Source organism: Gigantopelta aegis, chromosome 11, assembly GCF_016097555.1.
Source record: "Gigantopelta aegis isolate Gae_Host chromosome 11, Gae_host_genome, whole genome shotgun sequence".
Classification (NCBI taxonomy): domain Eukaryota; kingdom Metazoa; phylum Mollusca; class Gastropoda; order Neomphalida; family Peltospiridae; genus Gigantopelta; species Gigantopelta aegis.
The window spans coordinates 11,776,292-11,795,170 of record NC_054709.1 but is presented as its reverse complement, the minus strand read 5'-3'; the positions used below and the strand labels follow the sequence as shown (position 1 = coordinate 11,795,170).

At 41.5% G+C, this 18,879-nt stretch overlaps 1 protein-coding gene across 1 annotated transcript; it reads left to right on the top strand.

The window, feature by feature from the left end:
- The first annotated feature begins 824 nt into the window (after positions 1 to 824).
- LOC121385550 (clumping factor A-like) lies at positions 825 to 17,349 on the top strand. Its single transcript, XM_041516265.1, has 7 exons — positions 825 to 978; positions 2,977 to 3,184; positions 4,815 to 4,838; positions 9,201 to 9,287; positions 10,133 to 10,329; positions 12,074 to 12,142; positions 15,400 to 17,349. The coding sequence occupies exons 1-7, from the start codon at positions 825 to 827 to the stop codon at positions 16,491 to 16,493; spliced, it is 1,833 nt and encodes a 610-aa protein (XP_041372199.1). The 3' UTR covers positions 16,494 to 17,349.
- Positions 17,350 to 18,879: the final 1,530 nt, after the last annotated feature.

Sequence of the window (18,879 nt, the reverse complement as noted above, 5' to 3'; positions counted from 1 at the left end):
GATTGGATGGATGGATGAAGGCAAGGAAGGAAGGGTGGATGGATGGATGAGAGGAGGGATTGATGGGTTGGAGGAATTGATGGATGGATGGGATGGATGGAAGGATGGTAATGGACCAGATGGATAGATGGGATTGATGGGATGGATTGATGAATGGGTGGGATTGTCCGTGGGTTGGTGTATGGGTTGATTGTTTGATGGGTGAGTTTTGAATAGATGCATGGGTAGATGGAATAATGGATGCATGGATATATGGAATAAATTATAAAGGGGATGGATGGAATTGAGGGCTGGATGAGTCAATGAGTGAATGGATGATGTCTGTATGTCTTGGATGAATAGATTGCTGGAGGATGAATTGTTCAACATGAATGATATGAATGCCATGGCACGAAGTGGGCATATGGATGGATGGTGTATTGATTACTGGATCAATTGGATAGCCGGTTTACACAAGACAGATGGAAGGAACAGATTCATATATTAACATGCATATTTCGATTTATTGCACAACAGATAAAAACCAAACACACTGTTTAAGACTGGCGTCCGGTCGCTGGCAAAAGACGGGCCTTGGCTTATCTGTACGAGAGAATCTTATACTGGAGCGGCAGAAAGCTTACAACCCGTCGCCCACCCCGGTCCGTCACCGCCCCTGTCTCCAGAAGTACATCATCAGCTAGCGGGCGAGCAACCACGCGAGGAAGAGCGCCTCACCCTTCTCACCTCCACCAGCGATTGAGAAGTAGTTCTCGGGCAAGGAGAGGTAAGCGAGTATTCATGGGGGGGCCGAAATCTGGAATCGCCAGAGGGTAGCGCGGCGGATGACGTCACGTGAGGGAACGGTGACAGGACAAGATGGTCGCGGGGAGATCAGACGAGGACAAATCCTGAAAGCATCAATTTCGTCTTCAGGAGCAGTACGTGCCAGACAGCCCGGGGACGCCCGGTGCAAGAGAACTGCTGTGGTGGGGTGGGGCACGGGAGTATGAGAAGTGAGTGTCGGAGGTAGTTCGAAGAGCCGGTCTCATGCCACAGATTGGGACGAGGGGGAAGTGGATGAAGATTCGGATCCTTGTCTATTTGAACAGGACAGCTGGAAGGACATCAGGAAGGAATGTGTTACAATAATCGGCGGTGCTTGTGATTAAGTGCTGTACCCTATTGCCAGCGCATGCGTGCCTATGAAGGATTATTTATAATTTCCATTTATTTATTTATTTATATTAAAACTGCATGCGACACTTTCATATATTTAATTTGTGCTAAAGTGACTGTAACTTGTACATTTAATAGGGCTTTGCCGCGATCCAAAACTCAACCTGCGACGCCGAGGTACCCGACACTTACACTAGATTGACAATGAGACCACGGAATAAAGTAAAATAGCATTGTGCATCTTAATTCCAGCGCTGAACATGAATGTCAAATGATGTCATTAAATTGCATTTATAAACCTGTTGATACGTTCAGAATAATTGTGACGGACGGACGATCAGATTAAAAAGAGAAACTAACACATGATCATATAATTATTGTGTAACTTGTATTCCTGATTGGTTACTGCTGAATTTAATGCTCTACAATGATTGTCTCACTTGTACGGGTGCTCGAGTCCTGTGAACGGACTCGACTCTTGCTAGACTCGGCCCGTGGCCTAGTACTCGAGTACCCGTGGAGACCCTACTGTGTACACAGGTCTATTAATTGTTCTTATAACAGCATTGGCGTATTAGTGGGACAGTGGGACAGTGGGGAGGGGGAGGGGGCAACCACTGCCTTAGAGTCGTGTTATCGGTCGAAAGGAAAATATAAAAAGTGGTTGGGAAAAAAAAGAGGTGTGAGGGCCAAGACCCCCCACCGCCACCACCACCACCCCACCCTTGCTACGCCAGTGAATAGTAAAGTTATCAGGCCCCTTGCTTATAAAAGTGTTAGTCTAGGGTCTCACTACACAGATCACTTCCGGGTGAGAGTTGATTGATCACGGTCCACTATAGTTCCTAATTTTGACACGTTATGGTTCACATATTCACTTCTAGGAAATGGTGAATAATTAAAACAATATGTATGTTTAATGGTAAGCCTTCTGGCTGTATTTTACCCATGTTATTTTGTAATATTGTGCATCGACCTTTTGGGACATGGGTGTACAGAGCAAGAGACAGCCGGAGTGAATCGGTTAATGAACCACCTGTTCGGACCGGTACGACAGCCAGATGCGGTCTTATAGGAAAAAACTGAGACGGAAATGTTCTCAATTTTGGAGTGAAAATAAATGCTTATATAATGTATGTTCGCAATGGTGTATGTTGTTAGTGCCATCGAGAACCCGTTCTATTGGCAATCTTCATTTGAAGTTGGGCAATTTAACATGGGTTTCAATGGCAAATGTCATCTGTGCAGTGAGATCTAGATTCGAGACTGCGTCTTTAACGTCATGGCAACGCCATACATATTATATGCAAGTGACGTCATTAGAGATTAAGCCTAGATTAAAGTTTTATAAGCACGAGTCTTGGTTTAAAGCATTTCGCATGAAACAAGCACATATTGGACTCTTTCTTTCATATCTCCGTGCACTATTGCGCAAACTGGCAAAATCAGACACCTTGGAAATCAAACTATTAATTGTGCTTTCCCCAAATGACCCAGTCTGCACAAAAACAATCTTACTAAAACTAACAAGTAGGTAGAAGACCGTTAACAGATCTGTGATTTAAAAAACTAAAACAGTTATAGAGATGTTGTTACATAGTATTAAGATATAATGTACAAAACGATGTTGCTGGGGCAAGTCCAGCCAACTGTTTGTCTCTAACGTTTGCTACCGGCCTGGTTTTTACGCTACACAATAAACCAAACGACCACTCCGGGAACCAGTCAAAATAGTTTACAAACGTTTAGCAAAAACACTGGCTGTTTGAACTTAGGCCTGATGTCATACTAAATGATTTTTTGTTTGTTTATGGACAGCATTTGATAAAGAAGAACACGAAGAATGCATTAGAAGATCAACAGTGTGTCTGCAAACTGTGGAAAAATACGGCGATGAGGAAATCTCTGACAAGCGAGACTTGGTGGCGAGAATTCATAGTTACCTGGGCAATTCTCTCTTAGAAGAACGCGAGTATGACGAGGCGATCAGACATCACGAAAAGGATCTCGAAATCGGAGAAGACTGGTACGACCATGCCTTAGATTTAATAATAATATGATAATACGAAAGAAAATAAATATTATAATAAAAAGAAACAATAGCAAGATTTAAAATACAAAAATCGAATAGACCAATTATAGTCGTACAGAGAGGGGGAGTGTGAGAGAGAGAGAGAGAGAGAGAGAGCAGAGAGAGAGAGAGAGAGAGAGAGAAAGAGAGAGGAGAGACAGACAGACAGACAGACAGACAGAGAGAGACAGAGAGAGAGACAGAGAGAGAGAGAGAGACAGACAGACAGAGAGAGAGAGATAGAGGTGAGGAGGAGGAAAACGAAAGAGAAACATGGTGGAGAGAGGGGAGAAAGAGGAGGAAGCGACAGAGAGAAGGAGAGAGAGAGAGAGAGAGACAGAGAGAGAGAGCGAGAGAGATTGGAAGAGAGAGAGAGCAGAGACAGAGAGGGCGGAGGAGACAGAGAGAGAGAGCGAAGAGACAAATAGATATAGGGGGGAGGGAGAGAGAGAGAGGGAGACGAACAGTAGACAGCAGAGAAGAATGAAGAGCCAGACAGAGAGAGAGAGAGAGAGAGAGAGAGAGAGGTGAGGAGGAGGAAGAACGAAAGAGAAACATGGTGGAGGGAGGAGAAAGAGGAGGAAGCGACAGAGAGAGAGAGAGAGAGAGAGAGAGAGAGAGAGAGAGAGAGAGGTGAGGAGGAGGAAGAACGAAACAGAAACATGGTGGAGGGAGGAGAAAGAGGAGGAAGCTACAGAGAGAGAGAGAGAGAGAGAGAGAGAGAGAGAGAGAGAGAGAGAGAGAGAGAAGGAAGAGCCAGACAGAGAGAGAGAGACACATAGACACAGAGAGAGATATATATAGAGAGAGAGGAGGGGAGGAAGAGCGAAAGAAAGACAGATGTTGGGGAGAGAGAAGGAGAGAGAGGAGGAGGAAGAGATAGACAGAGGAGGGAGAGACAGACAGACAGAGAGAGGGTGATAGAGACAGAGAGAGAGGGTGTGTGTGAAAGAGACAGGGAGAGAAAGGGGTGAGAGAGACAGAGAGGGGGAGTGAGAGGGGGAGAGAGAGGGGGAGAGAGAGAGAGAGACAGAGAGAGAGAGAGAGAGACAGAGAGAGAGAGAGAGAGAGAGAGAGAGAAAGAGAGAGAGAGAGAGACAGAGAGAGAGAGAAAGAGAGAGAGAAAGAGAGACAGAGACAGAGAGAGAAGGAAGAGCCAGACAGAGAGAGAGAGAGACACATAGACACAGAGAGAGATATATATATAGAGAGAGGAGGGGAGGAAGAGCGAAAGAAAGACAGATGTTGGGGAGAGAGAAGGAGAGAGAGGAGGAGGAAGAGATAGACAGAGGAGGGAGAGACAGACAGACAGAGAGAGGGTGATAGAGACAGAGAGAGAGGGTGTGTGTGAAAGAGACAGGGAGAGAAAGGGGTGAGAGAGACAGAGAGGGGGAGTGAGAGAGGGAGAGAGAGGGGGAGAGAGAGGGAGTGGGGTGGGGATACATGTTATTTACGTGATTCAAATATGTTACAACATGCAAATATCAGTTGTGATATTGGCACTTCAATACTACATCGAAAATAGGATAAACTAATGTCCAATTTCTCAGTGTTTTATAGATATGTTACATACATTTACTTTCAGTCAAAAATCTTCAGGAATTCCAAGGTTTGTTTTTCATTAACATGAGTGCAGACTTATGAAGCGTATGCATTATATTATGTAACTATAAATATTATGCTATCTATTTTAACAGCCCAGGGCCCCGTTTTACGAAGCAATCTTAGTGTAAGATCATCTTAAGTTCATAAGGTAGATATGCACTTAAGGTGATCTTAGCACAAAGATAGCTTCATAAAATGATAAACGGGTAAATAAATATACTTTTAACCTACATGTTGCTTTTCTGCGAGTGAACTGTTGTTGTGTTTTCAGGAATGTATGTTAAAGTGGCGGACTCTAGTTTTTAAACATTACGGCGTATGTTTCACGAGTGGAGCCTCTTTTCACAATTGCATTCAGATATTACTTATATTTTATTGTTTAGAATATACATTACTGTATAGCTGAAGTGTTTATGGTCATCCTGGTGTTTGTAATCCACGAAATGTATTCTAAGAAAAAAAACCCCGCACGTACTTTAGAGAGGTAACTGTTATAGAGATGAGCTCCAGTCTATTTTTAGATAGTATATCCCCCCCCCCCCCCCCCCCCCGTTTCAGGGGGCGGGACGTAGCCCAGTGGTAAAGCGCCCGCTCGATGCGCGGTCGGTCTGGGATCGATCCCCGTCGGTGGGTCCACTGAGCTATTTCTCGTTCCAGCCAGTGCACCACGACTGGTATATCAAAGGCCGTGGTATGTACTACCCTGTCTGTGGGATGGTGCATATAAAAGATCCCTTGCTGCTAATCGCAAAGAGTAGCCCATGAAGTGGCGACAGCGGGTTTCCTCTCTCAATATCTGTGTGGTCCTTAACCATATGTCTGACGCCATATAACCGTTAATAAAATGTGTTGAGTGCGTCGTTAAATAAACAAAACATTTCCCCCATTTCAGCGTCACATACTCTTGTTTTATCTATTGTAACGTTATCCAGGGCCCGTGTAGGATTTAGCTCAGTCGATTGAGTGCTAGTTTGAGGTGCTTGCGTCGCAGGGTCGAACCACCTCGATGGAACCATTCAACTAATTTTTTTTTTCTCGTTCCAACCAGTGCACCACAACTGGTCAATGGCCGTGGTATGTGCTTTCCTGTCTATGGGAAAGTGCATATAAAATATCCCTTACTACTAATCGAAAAATGTAGCGTGCTTCCTCTCTAAAGGCCCGGTCACATTGTCAAGGATCAGGACGCCGGGTTAGCCACGGATACGAGCCGGCATCATTCGTGACAATCCGTTGTGGTCCGTACTAAATTGTACCGATCCTTAGCGATCCGTAGCGACCCGTAGCGCTCCCCGTTGTGAACTAACCCTATCCTTAATAATCCTTGCCTTGGTTTATCCGTTGAAAACCGTAGTTAAACCGTGGTGCATCCGTAAGGGATCGCGGATAGACTACTATCCGGAGTCATCCGTGAGGTTTTCATCCGTCGTGAATCCGGCCAGACGATCCTTGACAGTGCGATCGAGGCTTTAGAATGAGTTACCGCATGTTTGACATCCAATAGCCGATGATTGATTAATCAACGTGCTCTAGTGGTGTCAGGTCAGGTCATAGGGTTTTACGTGCGCATTCAGAGCAATCTGTTGTAGCGCACGCCTGTCAAGGGCGCAGGTGCCGACCTCGGCCGACTCCTCCGTTCAGGACAGGATTTATCCAGATAAACTAAACTTTATTTTCACAGGTTGAAACTATACTCTTCAAAAAAAGCAGGGGAAGTCTAGTAAGAATTTACAATTGCCAAAATAGTAAGGTATGTTAGCTGTGGGGAATGGTTATATGATAATAGTGAATTAATTGGGCAAACATTACAACCGATAGTTCAATATTACAGTAGGTTATATGACCACCAAAGATCTTGAAGGACGATTGGGGTTAGAAGTGAAATTTGAAAGTTGATTAAAATCAGTAAATCGCAAATTCAAACAATAAAAATGACTAAAAACAAAACAATAACAACTGTATGATCAACAGAATGGAAAAGATTGATAAAAATAATGTTCCACGGTGATTAATCGACCTTCCTGGAAATTGTCAAAATCGAGAATGACACCCCACGCACGTGTACGGGGCAACTGTGTGATGCACGTGCAAACTATGGAATGTGTTTCGGTGTTTGGCAAACAGACCTGAACGTTCTTTACTAGGATGTCTATGGTCAAAACATTAATATTTCAGGTCCTACTTTTTTTTGAAGAGTATATAATGGAAATCCTACTGTTTCCCCATGCTGATTTCTGTAATACATAGAGGATATTTCATGTTTTTTGTAAAATATGATTTATATCTCATCGATTGAAGTTTGCAATCATATCTTACGAGTCGCGCTTGCAATTTACTTTTAGTTTTAAAATGCCAGCAGCAAAATAGTTTCGGCTTTCTTATAGTGAAGATAACACATTTTAGAGTGAAATAATGAAATTTCTACTCTAAAATGTGTTATCATCACTGAGTGACTGATAACACTTGAATTTCACTGATATTTTAAGATATTTCACTAAATGTTATATAATAAATATAATGATTTCGCTTTGGAATATGGGGAACAACAGCTGTTTTTCTAATGTTTTTCTAACGTTTATGTAATTATTGGGCTATGGAAAATAACACAATAGACCTCTTTCACATTCCACTGCGCATGTGCGCGTAGAGGGGCAACTGGTGGACGCTAGTCGTGAACTGACGCGAGATCTCGTAAAAATTGAGGGGCATTGACAATGGCAGAGCCACACAATAGGAACGTGAATTAGCTCAATTATTAATTATTGTATCAATAGGAACCCAAAACTTCTATAAACATTCAACAAATACTTATTGGAGACGTTTGCGTATTATTGCTTATCACGATTTTTTTATTATTTTGTTGTTAACGCCATCGGTTCTGATTCGTATACAATAAATATCGGATATGGGCTGAAATGATAATGTGTGTGTGTGTGTGTGTGTGTGTGTGTGTGTGTGTGTGCGTGCGTGTGCGTGCTCGCGCGCGTGTATGTATGTATGCAGATATTTATTGTATTTAACGTGATTTAAATATTTATAAAGCATCAGACAGATAACTACATTCTGGATTTTTGTCGGGATTTCGTTTTAGCTGTTACGAAGCTACTCACGACGCTCATGACAACTGTCGTTATGGCCCCCAATTTGTTTTCAGCTTGGAATCTGTCTAATTAGGCAAGGGACGTCACTCTTCGCGCGCATGCGCAATAGGAATGCGAAAGAGGTCTATTCAAGTAATTAGTACTTTCGTTAATATGGTGGGATTTGGTTTGGTGTGACGTGTGTTCAATCCATTTATTTTTATGTTTGTAAATATTTAATTTTAAAGTGTTGTTGTTGGGGTTTTTCTTCAAATAATGTATACAATTTATTTAAATGTTTTTCTTTTAAAAATGTAAGTTTTAAAATAAAAGCTGTTAATTTGATATTGATACATCGACTGATCGACCAACCGATCAATCGATTAGTTGAGTTATGTTGTCACTACGCATGAATGGAAATATTGGTTGTACGAAGTTATAATAGCATGTGAAATTTTGTTGATGCAGTAAATACTTTTAAAAAACACCCCCACCCCACCTATCATTCTCTGTGATGCTGTATAAATCTTGTACCTCATACATAGTGTGGGTTGCCCCTCCCCCTAATATAAAATCCTGGCTATGCCAGCCTAAGCGTTGGAGACGAGAAGGGAAGGAGGGAGGCGGGGGGGGGGGGGGGGAACTGAGTAAAATGTGCTAACCTGATACCTTTTTACCATGTATTTCCATCATTCTGCCCTCAAAATTAGTTGTAATCTGTGTAAAAAAAGAAAAAAAGAAAAGCGTAATGATTCATCTGCAACCCTATATAGCTGTTTGATAGTAATGCTAATATGAATACATGTTGTTGTCCACATGCGAGCATTTTCGTTTAATTTGGGGCAAAACCCAGCCTGTCCCCTTATAAAAATGGGAGCCCGTACGCCTATGTACGCCAGTGAATGCAGCAATGATTATTGTTTTACCACGTGTCTTTTTGTCAGTAAGGGTGCGGGATTTAGCGCAGAGGTACAGTGCTCGCTCGATGCGCGGTTGGTCTGGGATCGATCCCTGTCGGTGGGCCCATTGGACTATTTCTCGTTCCAGCCAATGCACCACGACTGGTATATCAGAGGCCGTGGTATGTACTACCCTGTCTGTGGGATGGTGCACATAAAAGATTCCTTGCTGCTAATCGAAAAGAGTAGCCCATGAAGTGGCGACAGTGGGTTTCCTCTCTCATTATCTGTGTGGTCCTTAACCATCTGTTTGACGCCATATAACCGTAAATAAAATGTGTTGAGTGCGTCGTTAGATAAAAACGTCTTTCTTTCTTCCTGTTTCAGTAAACTCGATGAGCCAATATCTCGAGCCCTGGGTAACCTGGGCCGAGCGTACTTTCTGAAGAAGCAGTACAACAAAGCATTAGGAGCGTAAGTATACATGTCACTGAGACAGGTCACGTACATTTGTGTTGTCACGCTCCGCCGAGAAATATAGTGCAGTTAGAAAATACATTTCTTAAATACATAATACGGGCAGCTTGGACAGATACAAATGTTCGGTTTTAAGAGGGATCTGGTTTAGAGAGGTCATGGTTTTTAAACAGGGACTGTAAAACGTCCTGTTTTGAGTGAATTCCGGTATACAGAGGGTCCGATCTTAAGAGGTTTCACTATATATATAATTATATATATATATATATATATATATATTTGTATAGAGAGAGAGAGAGAGAGAGAGAGAGAGAGAGAGAGAGGGGGAGAGAGAGAGAGAGAGAAACCTCTCAAAACCGGACCCTGTGTAAACCGGAATTCCCCGAAAACCAGACATTATTTGTGGCCCTTTTTTAAAAACCTCTCTAAACCGGATACCTCTTAACACCGGACATTTTACTTGGTCCCGAGTGTTTCCGGGTTAGAGGGGTTTCATTGTGTATATATATGTATGTATGCATGTAATACGGGTATGTGGCTATAAGTTCGTTTAAGGTAAATATATAGAATATACTTTCATACACTTTGGTTTGCTTCACTTTACTTTACTTTTTAGTTTACTTAATTTACTACACTGTCCTTACTGGACATTACTTTATTTCACTTTTAAACTGAACATGAATTTTACATTACGTTTTTTTACTTTCACTTTAACTTTTTCGCCACATCACACAATTTCACTTGACTTTGCTCTTTACGTTTACTTTACTATATTCTAATTTTATTTCATTGTTATTTGCTATCATTGAACCTAATAATAATAATTCTGCTCTTTAATCCAGATTTGCACGGAAAACCAAACTGGCGACACAGCCAGTTGAGTTGGCATGGCTCTTCCATGAAATCGGGAACTGTTTCCTGTGCCTCAATCAATTCCAGCACACCTGCGCATGTGCAAACAAGTCCCTGGACGCCGCGTTTGAAGCTGATAATACACTGTACCAACTGCAGTCGTGTGTTTTGCTCGCAGTAGCCCAAGGTTAGCAGTCGATCAATTGACACCGTTTAAAGGAATATATTAACATATATTAGAATACTAAAATATAAATTTACATAATTATGAAATGTTGGTATGGACTGGTCACGAACATGTTTGAAAACTGAAGAAAAATAATTATTAATGTCGACCTAGGAGGTAATGCAAAATCACGAACGTACGTGTCTGAAAACCTAGGGAAAAATTATTGTTGTAGAGAATAATACACGAGTGGCCGTTAAAACAACGAGTTGTTTTAAAATATATCTAACGAGCGAAAGCGAGTTTGATAACCATTTTAAACAACGAGTTGTGAGATAAATGGTATCTAACGGACACTCATGTATTACAGGTATTCTATTTCTTACATATCCATAAAAACCAGGTTTTAAGCAAATTTTAACATCTTTATCGACTAAAATTTATTTACAACCCTTTGCACTTGTAGCTGCCTTACGCGTCACAGATACATGGTTGCCAGGTTAACTATACGTCACAGTGTAATCGATTTCCACCGTGCTGTTTTTTTATTGGACGTATGACATTGGTGACCTGGTCATCACCAAGGAGCAGCCAGTCGTATGTCTTGAAATTGTTAATACACGTAAGAGTGCAAAATTACAACATACGTGTTTGAAAACTGAGGAAAAATTAATGTTTTAAAGTATGACGTAAAACAACAATTACAGATGTGTCAAGTCATATTTCCCATGTGATATAAAAGGTATAGGTCTCCGAATTTTGGTTACTTTCATTTTTTTAAATTTAGTTTATTATTTTCATAATCGTTTATAATTATTAAATCGTGCTTTAAACAATGTAGTACAGTTAAATTATTATAATAAATTCAAACTTACATAAGTATACGTTCGACACAACCCTCTACATCACCAATATCATTAGTTACACTTCCATATCTCCGATATTTAATTTAATGTTAGGACTGGGTGTTTTTATATTTTTTATGTGAAATACTGGTACTGATATTGAGAATAATACATGAGTGGCCGTTAGATACCATTTATCTCACAACGAGTTGTTTTAAAATGTATCTAACGAGTGAAAGCGAGTTTGATACGTTTTTAAACAACGAGTTGTAAGATGAATGGTATCTAACGGTCACGAATGTATTATTCTATTTGTTACATATTCTCAAAAACCAGATTTTAAGCAAATTTTAACATTTTTTTCGACTAAAGTTTATTTACATCCATTGCACTTGTAGGTATCTTACGCGTCACAGACCTATGGTTGTCATTGGATGTATGGCAGTGGTGACCTGGTCATCACTTAGGAGCAGCCAGTCGTATGTCTTGAAATTGTTAACAACCATGCGTTATCAAAAACAAGGCATGGTGTTCTCACCAACGGATTTCTCGCTCTAGCCAGTGAACCACGACTGGCATATCAAAGGCCGTGGTATGAGCTATCCTGTCTGTGGGATGGTGCATATAAAAGATCCCTTGCTACTTATGGGGAAAAAAACAGTAGCGATTTTCATCTCTATGACTATCAAAATGACTTATGTTTGACATCCAATAGCCGATGATTAATAAATCAATGTGCTCTAGTGGTGTCCTTAAACAAAACGAACTTTATTTATTTCTCACCAACGGATGTGTAAAAAAACTGTATAATCAATTATTTAACCGGTCTGCGCCTGCGATGTGCCAAAACTGGTAACATGGAAATACGACCCTTTGTGGAAAATCATATAATATGTTTGTTTTTTTTGTGTTTTTTTCAGTTAAATTAGAACAGTATGAAGTTGCACATGCCACGTTTGAACGGGCGCTGGATTTGGCTAGACTTCAAGGTAAATATAACTCATATCTTACATATTTGAATGCATGTGTCATATATACTGAACAAAATAAGAAACTTCCGCTAACTTTGCTTGAACATAACTTGTTGAAAACAAACCTGGGGAATAATTGTTATATATGCGTTTAAAGAGTGTTCCATGATGCATCGTTTGGTGCAAAAATCATGGCCATAGGTTAACAGAAACTGGGAGAAATTTTGACCAAGTGTGGTAGGGGTTAAAAAAAAAACACCCACTTAATAACGGGTATGACCACCTCTTGAATTGACCACTGCAGTGCATCGCAGGCGCATAGAATTGACTAAAGTGTTGATTTCTGCCTGTGGAATATTGTTCCATTCCTGAATGAGCGCTTGACGAAGTTCGTTGACGTTAGCGGGTGGGTTGGGACGACGCCTCAATCGTCTGTCCAGACTATCCCAGACATGCTCGATGGGGTTGAGATCAGGACTTTTAGCGGGCCAGTCATCAATGAAATCAATGTTATTTGTCCTAAGAAAATTTACAGTGTCTCTAGTTGTATGAGAGGTGGCATTATCATGCTGAAAAATCGAGATGTTGGCGTTGTTATGGAACAGAGGAATGACGTGATGAGCGAGAATGTCATCGCGGTAACGTTGAGCATTTAAATTGCCATCAATGACGACTAGTGGTGAACGATAACCATGGGCAATGGCTGCCCAGACCATGACACAACCCCCACCCCCGAAACGATCTCATTCAAGAACACAACAGTCAGCATAGTGTTCATTTCTCCTACGGTAGACGCGCAGCCTGCCATCACCACGTTGTAAAGAAAATCTGGATTCATCCGAAAAAAGAACGGTATTCCAGCGTCGCCGTATCCAACGAGTGTGTACACGTGCCCAATTAAGACGATTTAGACGATGACGTTGCGTTAAACGCATCCGACGTAAGGACGTCGTACATGTAAACCGTTCTCCCGCAGACGATTACGAACAGTGCCCACTGATTCGGTTATTATGAAGCCCAGGTGTGTTAGCAGCAGTAGCAGTGGCAGTTTGGAATCGATTGCGCAAATGCGTGTTCATGATATAGCGGTCTTGACCACGCTTTGTAACACGCGGACGTCCACGACGTGGCAAGTCGTTGGTGCTTCCTATCGTTCGAAATCTTACGCGAAGATTTCGTATCGCTCAACTAGAACTCCCAACATGCCTTGCAACGTCTTCTGTCGACATGCCAGCATCAAGCATGCCAATCGCCCGTTCGCGTAAATTGTTGGGTATTCTTGGCATACTAAAAATGCTACAATGTAAAAAAACGTAAATGTTTTACAAATTTTGAAGCGTTTTCGTTCACTTGACAACAATATCAGTAAGACAAGTAAAACAAATCGACCGAATACTACACGGGACATGTCGAACCATGCATGCACGTGCAAATTGAATTTCACGTTGTCTACGATTAACAGTGCAAAAAGAATCGATAAAATTCATGAATCCTGATAATACAGCTCAAGGCTAATACTACCTATATTATTTCATTACACAATGAATTCTTTAACACAACAAATACTATATGTACAAATCGGAAGTTTCTTTTTTTGTTCAGTATATTAGTTACAATTCATGCGCTTTAAATACTGATTTTAGTTCGCCTATGACTGGAAATCTTGTGATTATCGTATTACAGGACTATTATATTTGGTGTTGGTAGTTTTAAACATCAGTGGGATTATATGTATGCTGCCTTGGGGTTGGGACGTCGATGGGCTATTTCTTGTTCTAGCCGTGGTATGTGCTATCCTGTCTGTGGGATGGTGCATGCCATATAAAAGACCCCTTGCTAGTATTGGACAAATGTAGTGGGTTTCTTAAGAAACTTTCCTCTCTAAAACAGTATGTCACAATTATCAAATGTTTGACATCCAATAACCGATGATTAATAAATCAATGTGCTCTAGTGGTGTCGTTAAACAAATCAAACTTTAAACAGTTATAACAATGATTCATGAGGGCATGTCATCACAGCTGTACTTATTCTAAAGATCTCTGTCCGGTGCTAGTTTTGATTTAATAAACTAGATTGGGAGTGGCAGTCCTCTTTGTGGATGCAAGAGGAATGAAATCTCCAGTAAAGGATCTTCTCGGGAATGGCAGTCCTCTTTGTGGGTGCAAGAGGGATGAAATATCCAGTAAAGGATCTCCTCGTGAGTGGCAGTCCTCTTTGTGGGTGCAAGAGGGACGACATCTCCAGTAAAGGATCTCCTCAGTAGTGACAGTCCTCCTATAGATGAGGCACTGGATAGAGATTCAGAGAATCAACCACTATTTTGTGAATGAATGAATGAATAAATGCCCATTCAGCTCTACATTGTGCAGATTCGAATGAATGAAAGAAAGAAAGAAATGTTTTAGTTAACGACACACTCAACACATTTTATTTACGGTTATATGGCGTCAGACATATGGCTAAGGACCACACAGATTTTGAGAGGAAACCCGCTGTCGCCACTACATGGGCTACTCTTTCCGATTAGCAGCAAGGGATCTTTTATTTGCGCTTCCCACAGGCAGGATAGCACAAGCCATGGCCTTTGTTGAACCAGTTATGGATCACTGGTCGGTGCAAGTGGTTTACACCTACCCACTGAGCCTTGCGGAGCACTCACTCGGGGTTTGGAGTCGGTATCTGGATTTAAAATCTCATGCCTCGACTGGGATCTGAACCCAGTACCTACCAGCCTGTAGACCGATGGCTTAACCACTACGCCACCGAGGCCGGTGGGTGCAAGAGGGATGAGATCTCCAGTAAAGTATCTCCTCAGGAGTGGCAGTCCTCCTATAGACGAGGCACTGGATAGAGATTCAGAGAATCAACCACTATTTTGTGAATGAATGAATGAATGAATAAATGAATAAATGCCCATTCAGCTCTACACTGTGCAGATTCGAATGAATGAAAGAAAGAAAGAAATGTTTTAGTTAACGATGGACTCAACACATTTTATTTTCTGTAATTGGCGTCAGACATATGGTTAAGGACCGATGGCCTAACCACGACGCCACCAAGGCCGGTTCGAATGAATGAATGAATGAATGAATGAATGGTTAACGACATCCCAGACAAATGAAGTGTTGATCAACATCATTAGACTGTGCAAAAAAATACAAATATAACAGATTGGTCAAATTAAAATTTGTGCGAAGATTATGTGTTACGGTTTTGTCGTTCAGATTAACTTTTTACAACATTCCTTTCTTCTCTCCCCTCCCCCCATTCAGGTGATACCCAATCGGAGGAGCTGATCAAAGCGGCACTCGGTGACGTCAATGAGAACATATCGCGAGAGCTACGAGAGAAGCTGAACGTTAGAGGACCTTCACAGTGCAGGTCGCATCATCACCAAGATGCTGACGTTGACGCTGACGGTGACGGTGACGAACAACGTGGTCGTGTAGACAACGTGGCAAAACCTGATGCGGTATTAGCGTCAGACAGCGATGGTTCGAGAAGTGGAAGTAGAACTGATGAAAGACGACTGACATCAAGTGAGGATGCAGAGGAAACATATTTGGGCGATAAAGACAGTGATAAAGAAAATTATGGCAGAAAAAGCCAGGAAATAAACTGTGATGATACAGCGACTATTGGTACTAAAAATGAAAACAAAGCAGACGTCGATAGCAAAGACCGGGAAGCAGATGTTGATACAAGTAATCAAGAAGCAAACATTGATATTAAAAACCATGAAGCAAATTGCACTGATCGTAAAAACCAAGAAGCAAATTACACTGATCTTAAAAACCAAGAAGCAAACATTGGAAAGAAAAACGAAAACACCGAAAATATTGATATTCAAAACCAGGACACAAATTCTGAAATTAAAAGCCAAACAGAAAGTGAGGACAGTCAGACTGAAAACGATCGAAGTAATTCCACAGGAAATAGCAAATCTTGGTCTAAATCCAGAGTATCCTCAACCTCTGGTGACGTAGTTCTAGCCCAGAACAACGGTGTCAGAAATGCCACAGAAAGAAGTCATTCAAGGGACACAACTGCGAATAGCCATCGGACAGGAAAGACGGGTATACGGAGTGGTGGATCGAAAACATCTGAAGTTCTCCAGCCGAGACACGGAAGCACGTCATCGTCACGTGATCAGCAGCATCGTCATCAGAACGGGGAGAGGACCGGTACAACTGGAAGTGTGAACCACTGTCAAAGAGGCGAAGACAAGGACGCCAATGCCGTAAAGGGCAAACAGAGTATGACGTCATATGTATCCAGGAAGACAACACCCCCGATTGATATTGTTCCCGTTAGGGAATCGGACAAAGACAAGATTTCAAAGGAGCAATTCGAAAGTGAGGTATAGCATATTGTCGGGGAACGTATATATACACCAGGAGCCACGTTCCACGAAGCGATCTTAGTACTAAGATCACCTTAGTGCATAAGGTAGCTATGCAGTTACGGTGATCTTAGGGCTAAGATCGCTTTGTGGAACGGGGCCCAGGACATTACTCGATGTCGTAAAATCTCGATGTCGATCCATCGGTTTGCTCATGAATATTTAGCAGACATGCGGTAGTTGACGACTCTCGATGTCTACGATCTAGACTCTTCCGGTGGTTCACAGGCACTTGGCACAGATTAGTATGCATACATAAAATTGTTGTATTTTGGTAAAATTCGTCCGAACCCCCCCCCCCCCCCCCCCCCCCCCCCAGCCTACGCCCCTGTATATATATTAGGGATTCTTGCTACTAACGGAAAAATGCAGCGGGTTTCAAAATTTTCAAATGTACTTAACAAACTTTAAACTTTATATTGTTGGGATCGAAATTTGTGTTGTAAATACATACACTTTAAATGGCAATAAAATATTGTGGAAATATATATAATTTACCAATATACACAACATGTATTTGTGTACACCATTCTGGAATTATATTACATTGATTTACCAATACACAATGCTGTGTGCCGAGTGCCTGTGTGGTGGTGGTAGTGGTTAAATGTTACTGGATGCAAGTTTAAAACATCATGCTGCAATCCTCGTTATAAAATCCGGCGGCAGACGTTCGCACAGAGGATCACGGGTTCGAATTTTCTTGGTGGAGGTTGAATAATTATCTGTTAAATACTTATATGTATATCAAAAGAGAAACCCGTTTGCTGTGACATCGTAAATATGTACATGTATATGTAAATAAATTATATAAAATATACGTTAAATGTTTGTTTTATTTAACGACACCACAATAGAAAGAAAGAAAGACATGTTTTATTTAACGACGCACTCAACACATTTTATTTACGGTTATATGGCGTCAAACATATATTTAACCCTTATTTCCTCTGCAGACCGGTTGAAAAACAATCCTAACCAATGGTTATGGACTAGTATATCAAAGGTCATGATTGGTGCATCCTGTCTATAGATGGGAAAGGACATATTAAGGATTTCTTGCAGCGAGTGCAAAAAGGAAGGAAGGAAATGTTTTATTTAACGACGCACTCAACACATTTTATTTACGGTTATATGGCGTCGGACATGATTAAGGACCACCCAAATATTGAGGGAGGAAACCCGCTATCGCCACTTCGTGGCAGCAAGGGATCTTTTATATGCACCAAACCACAGACAGGAGAGTACATACCACGGCCTTCGTTACACCAGTTGTGGAGCACTGGCTGGAACGAGAAATAGCCAAAATGAGTTAATTTTGCGGCAGACCATCTAACCTAAACCAATTGAACTATGTCTCAACCTCGGGCATCGGAAACGGGGTGAGGGAGTGTTGAAATCTCCAGGCGAAACCACTAGAGCACATTGATTAATTACTCATCGGCTATTGGATGTCAAACATTTGGTAATTCTGACTCGTAGTCATCAGAGGAAACCCGTTACATCTTTCCTAATGCAGCAAGGAAAGTACATACCACGGCCTTTGATAAGTTGTGGTGCACTAGTTGGAACGAGAGAGAGAAAAATCAGTTGAATGGATCCACCGAGGTGGTTCGAGCAGGGAAATCAACAGACTGAGTTAAATCGCTTTGAGCAGGGAGTGGGAGGGATGGGATCTATTCCCGAACCCCCACCTGCACACGCGCCTGCAAAGCGGTATTTTAAAAGATTATTTTTTTTCGGGGGAACATGACTCAGCACCACCCACCCCCCCACCCCCACCACCACCACCCCCTAATGAGAGTGAAAGTGAAGAAGATGATTACGACTGCACCCCACTGGCCCAACTGTGTCGCGATTTGGATGTTAGTGTTGCAGAGTATGCAAGCATCGATGAAGATGTAGTAACCAGTGCGCCAACTACAGAAGATGACATTATAAATTCAGTGCTGAATAAAAATGATTGTGTCGAAACGTGTGATTGTGATCCCGAATGATGAAATCTACCCCCCACAGCTAAAGTCCCACCCACAATGGATGAAGTGAAACAGTGTTGCCAAACCTTTTCAATGTTTCTTGAATCATGTACTACGACAACCGATGAACACTTCCAGGCTTTATCAAAGAGTTCAGATTTTGTTATGAAAATTGAACTTTGCAAAAGAAACAACGCTTACAGACTTTTTCCGGAAAAACTGAACAATTAAACTTTTGTATTAACCGATGTGACCTAGTAAAACTGTTTCCGCTCTGACGAATCCGCATAAACGTATGTGTACTTTGTGAACATATTGAATTATGAATTGTGTTTGCATTTCATGCACTTTATTTCATGTACTTTGAGAAATTA

Excerpts from the sequence above, each read along its gene's own strand:
- LOC121385550 (XM_041516265.1), top strand. The coding sequence starts at position 825 with ATGACGTCACGTGAGGGAACGGTGACAGGACAAGATGGTCGCGGGGAG. Across the intron at positions 9,288-10,132 it reads TACAACAAAGCATTAGGAGC|ATTTGCACGGAAAACCAAAC; the intron begins GTAAGTATACAT and ends TCTTTAATCCAG. Across the intron at positions 12,143-15,399 it reads GGATTTGGCTAGACTTCAAG|GTGATACCCAATCGGAGGAG; the intron begins GTAAATATAACT and ends CCCCCCATTCAG.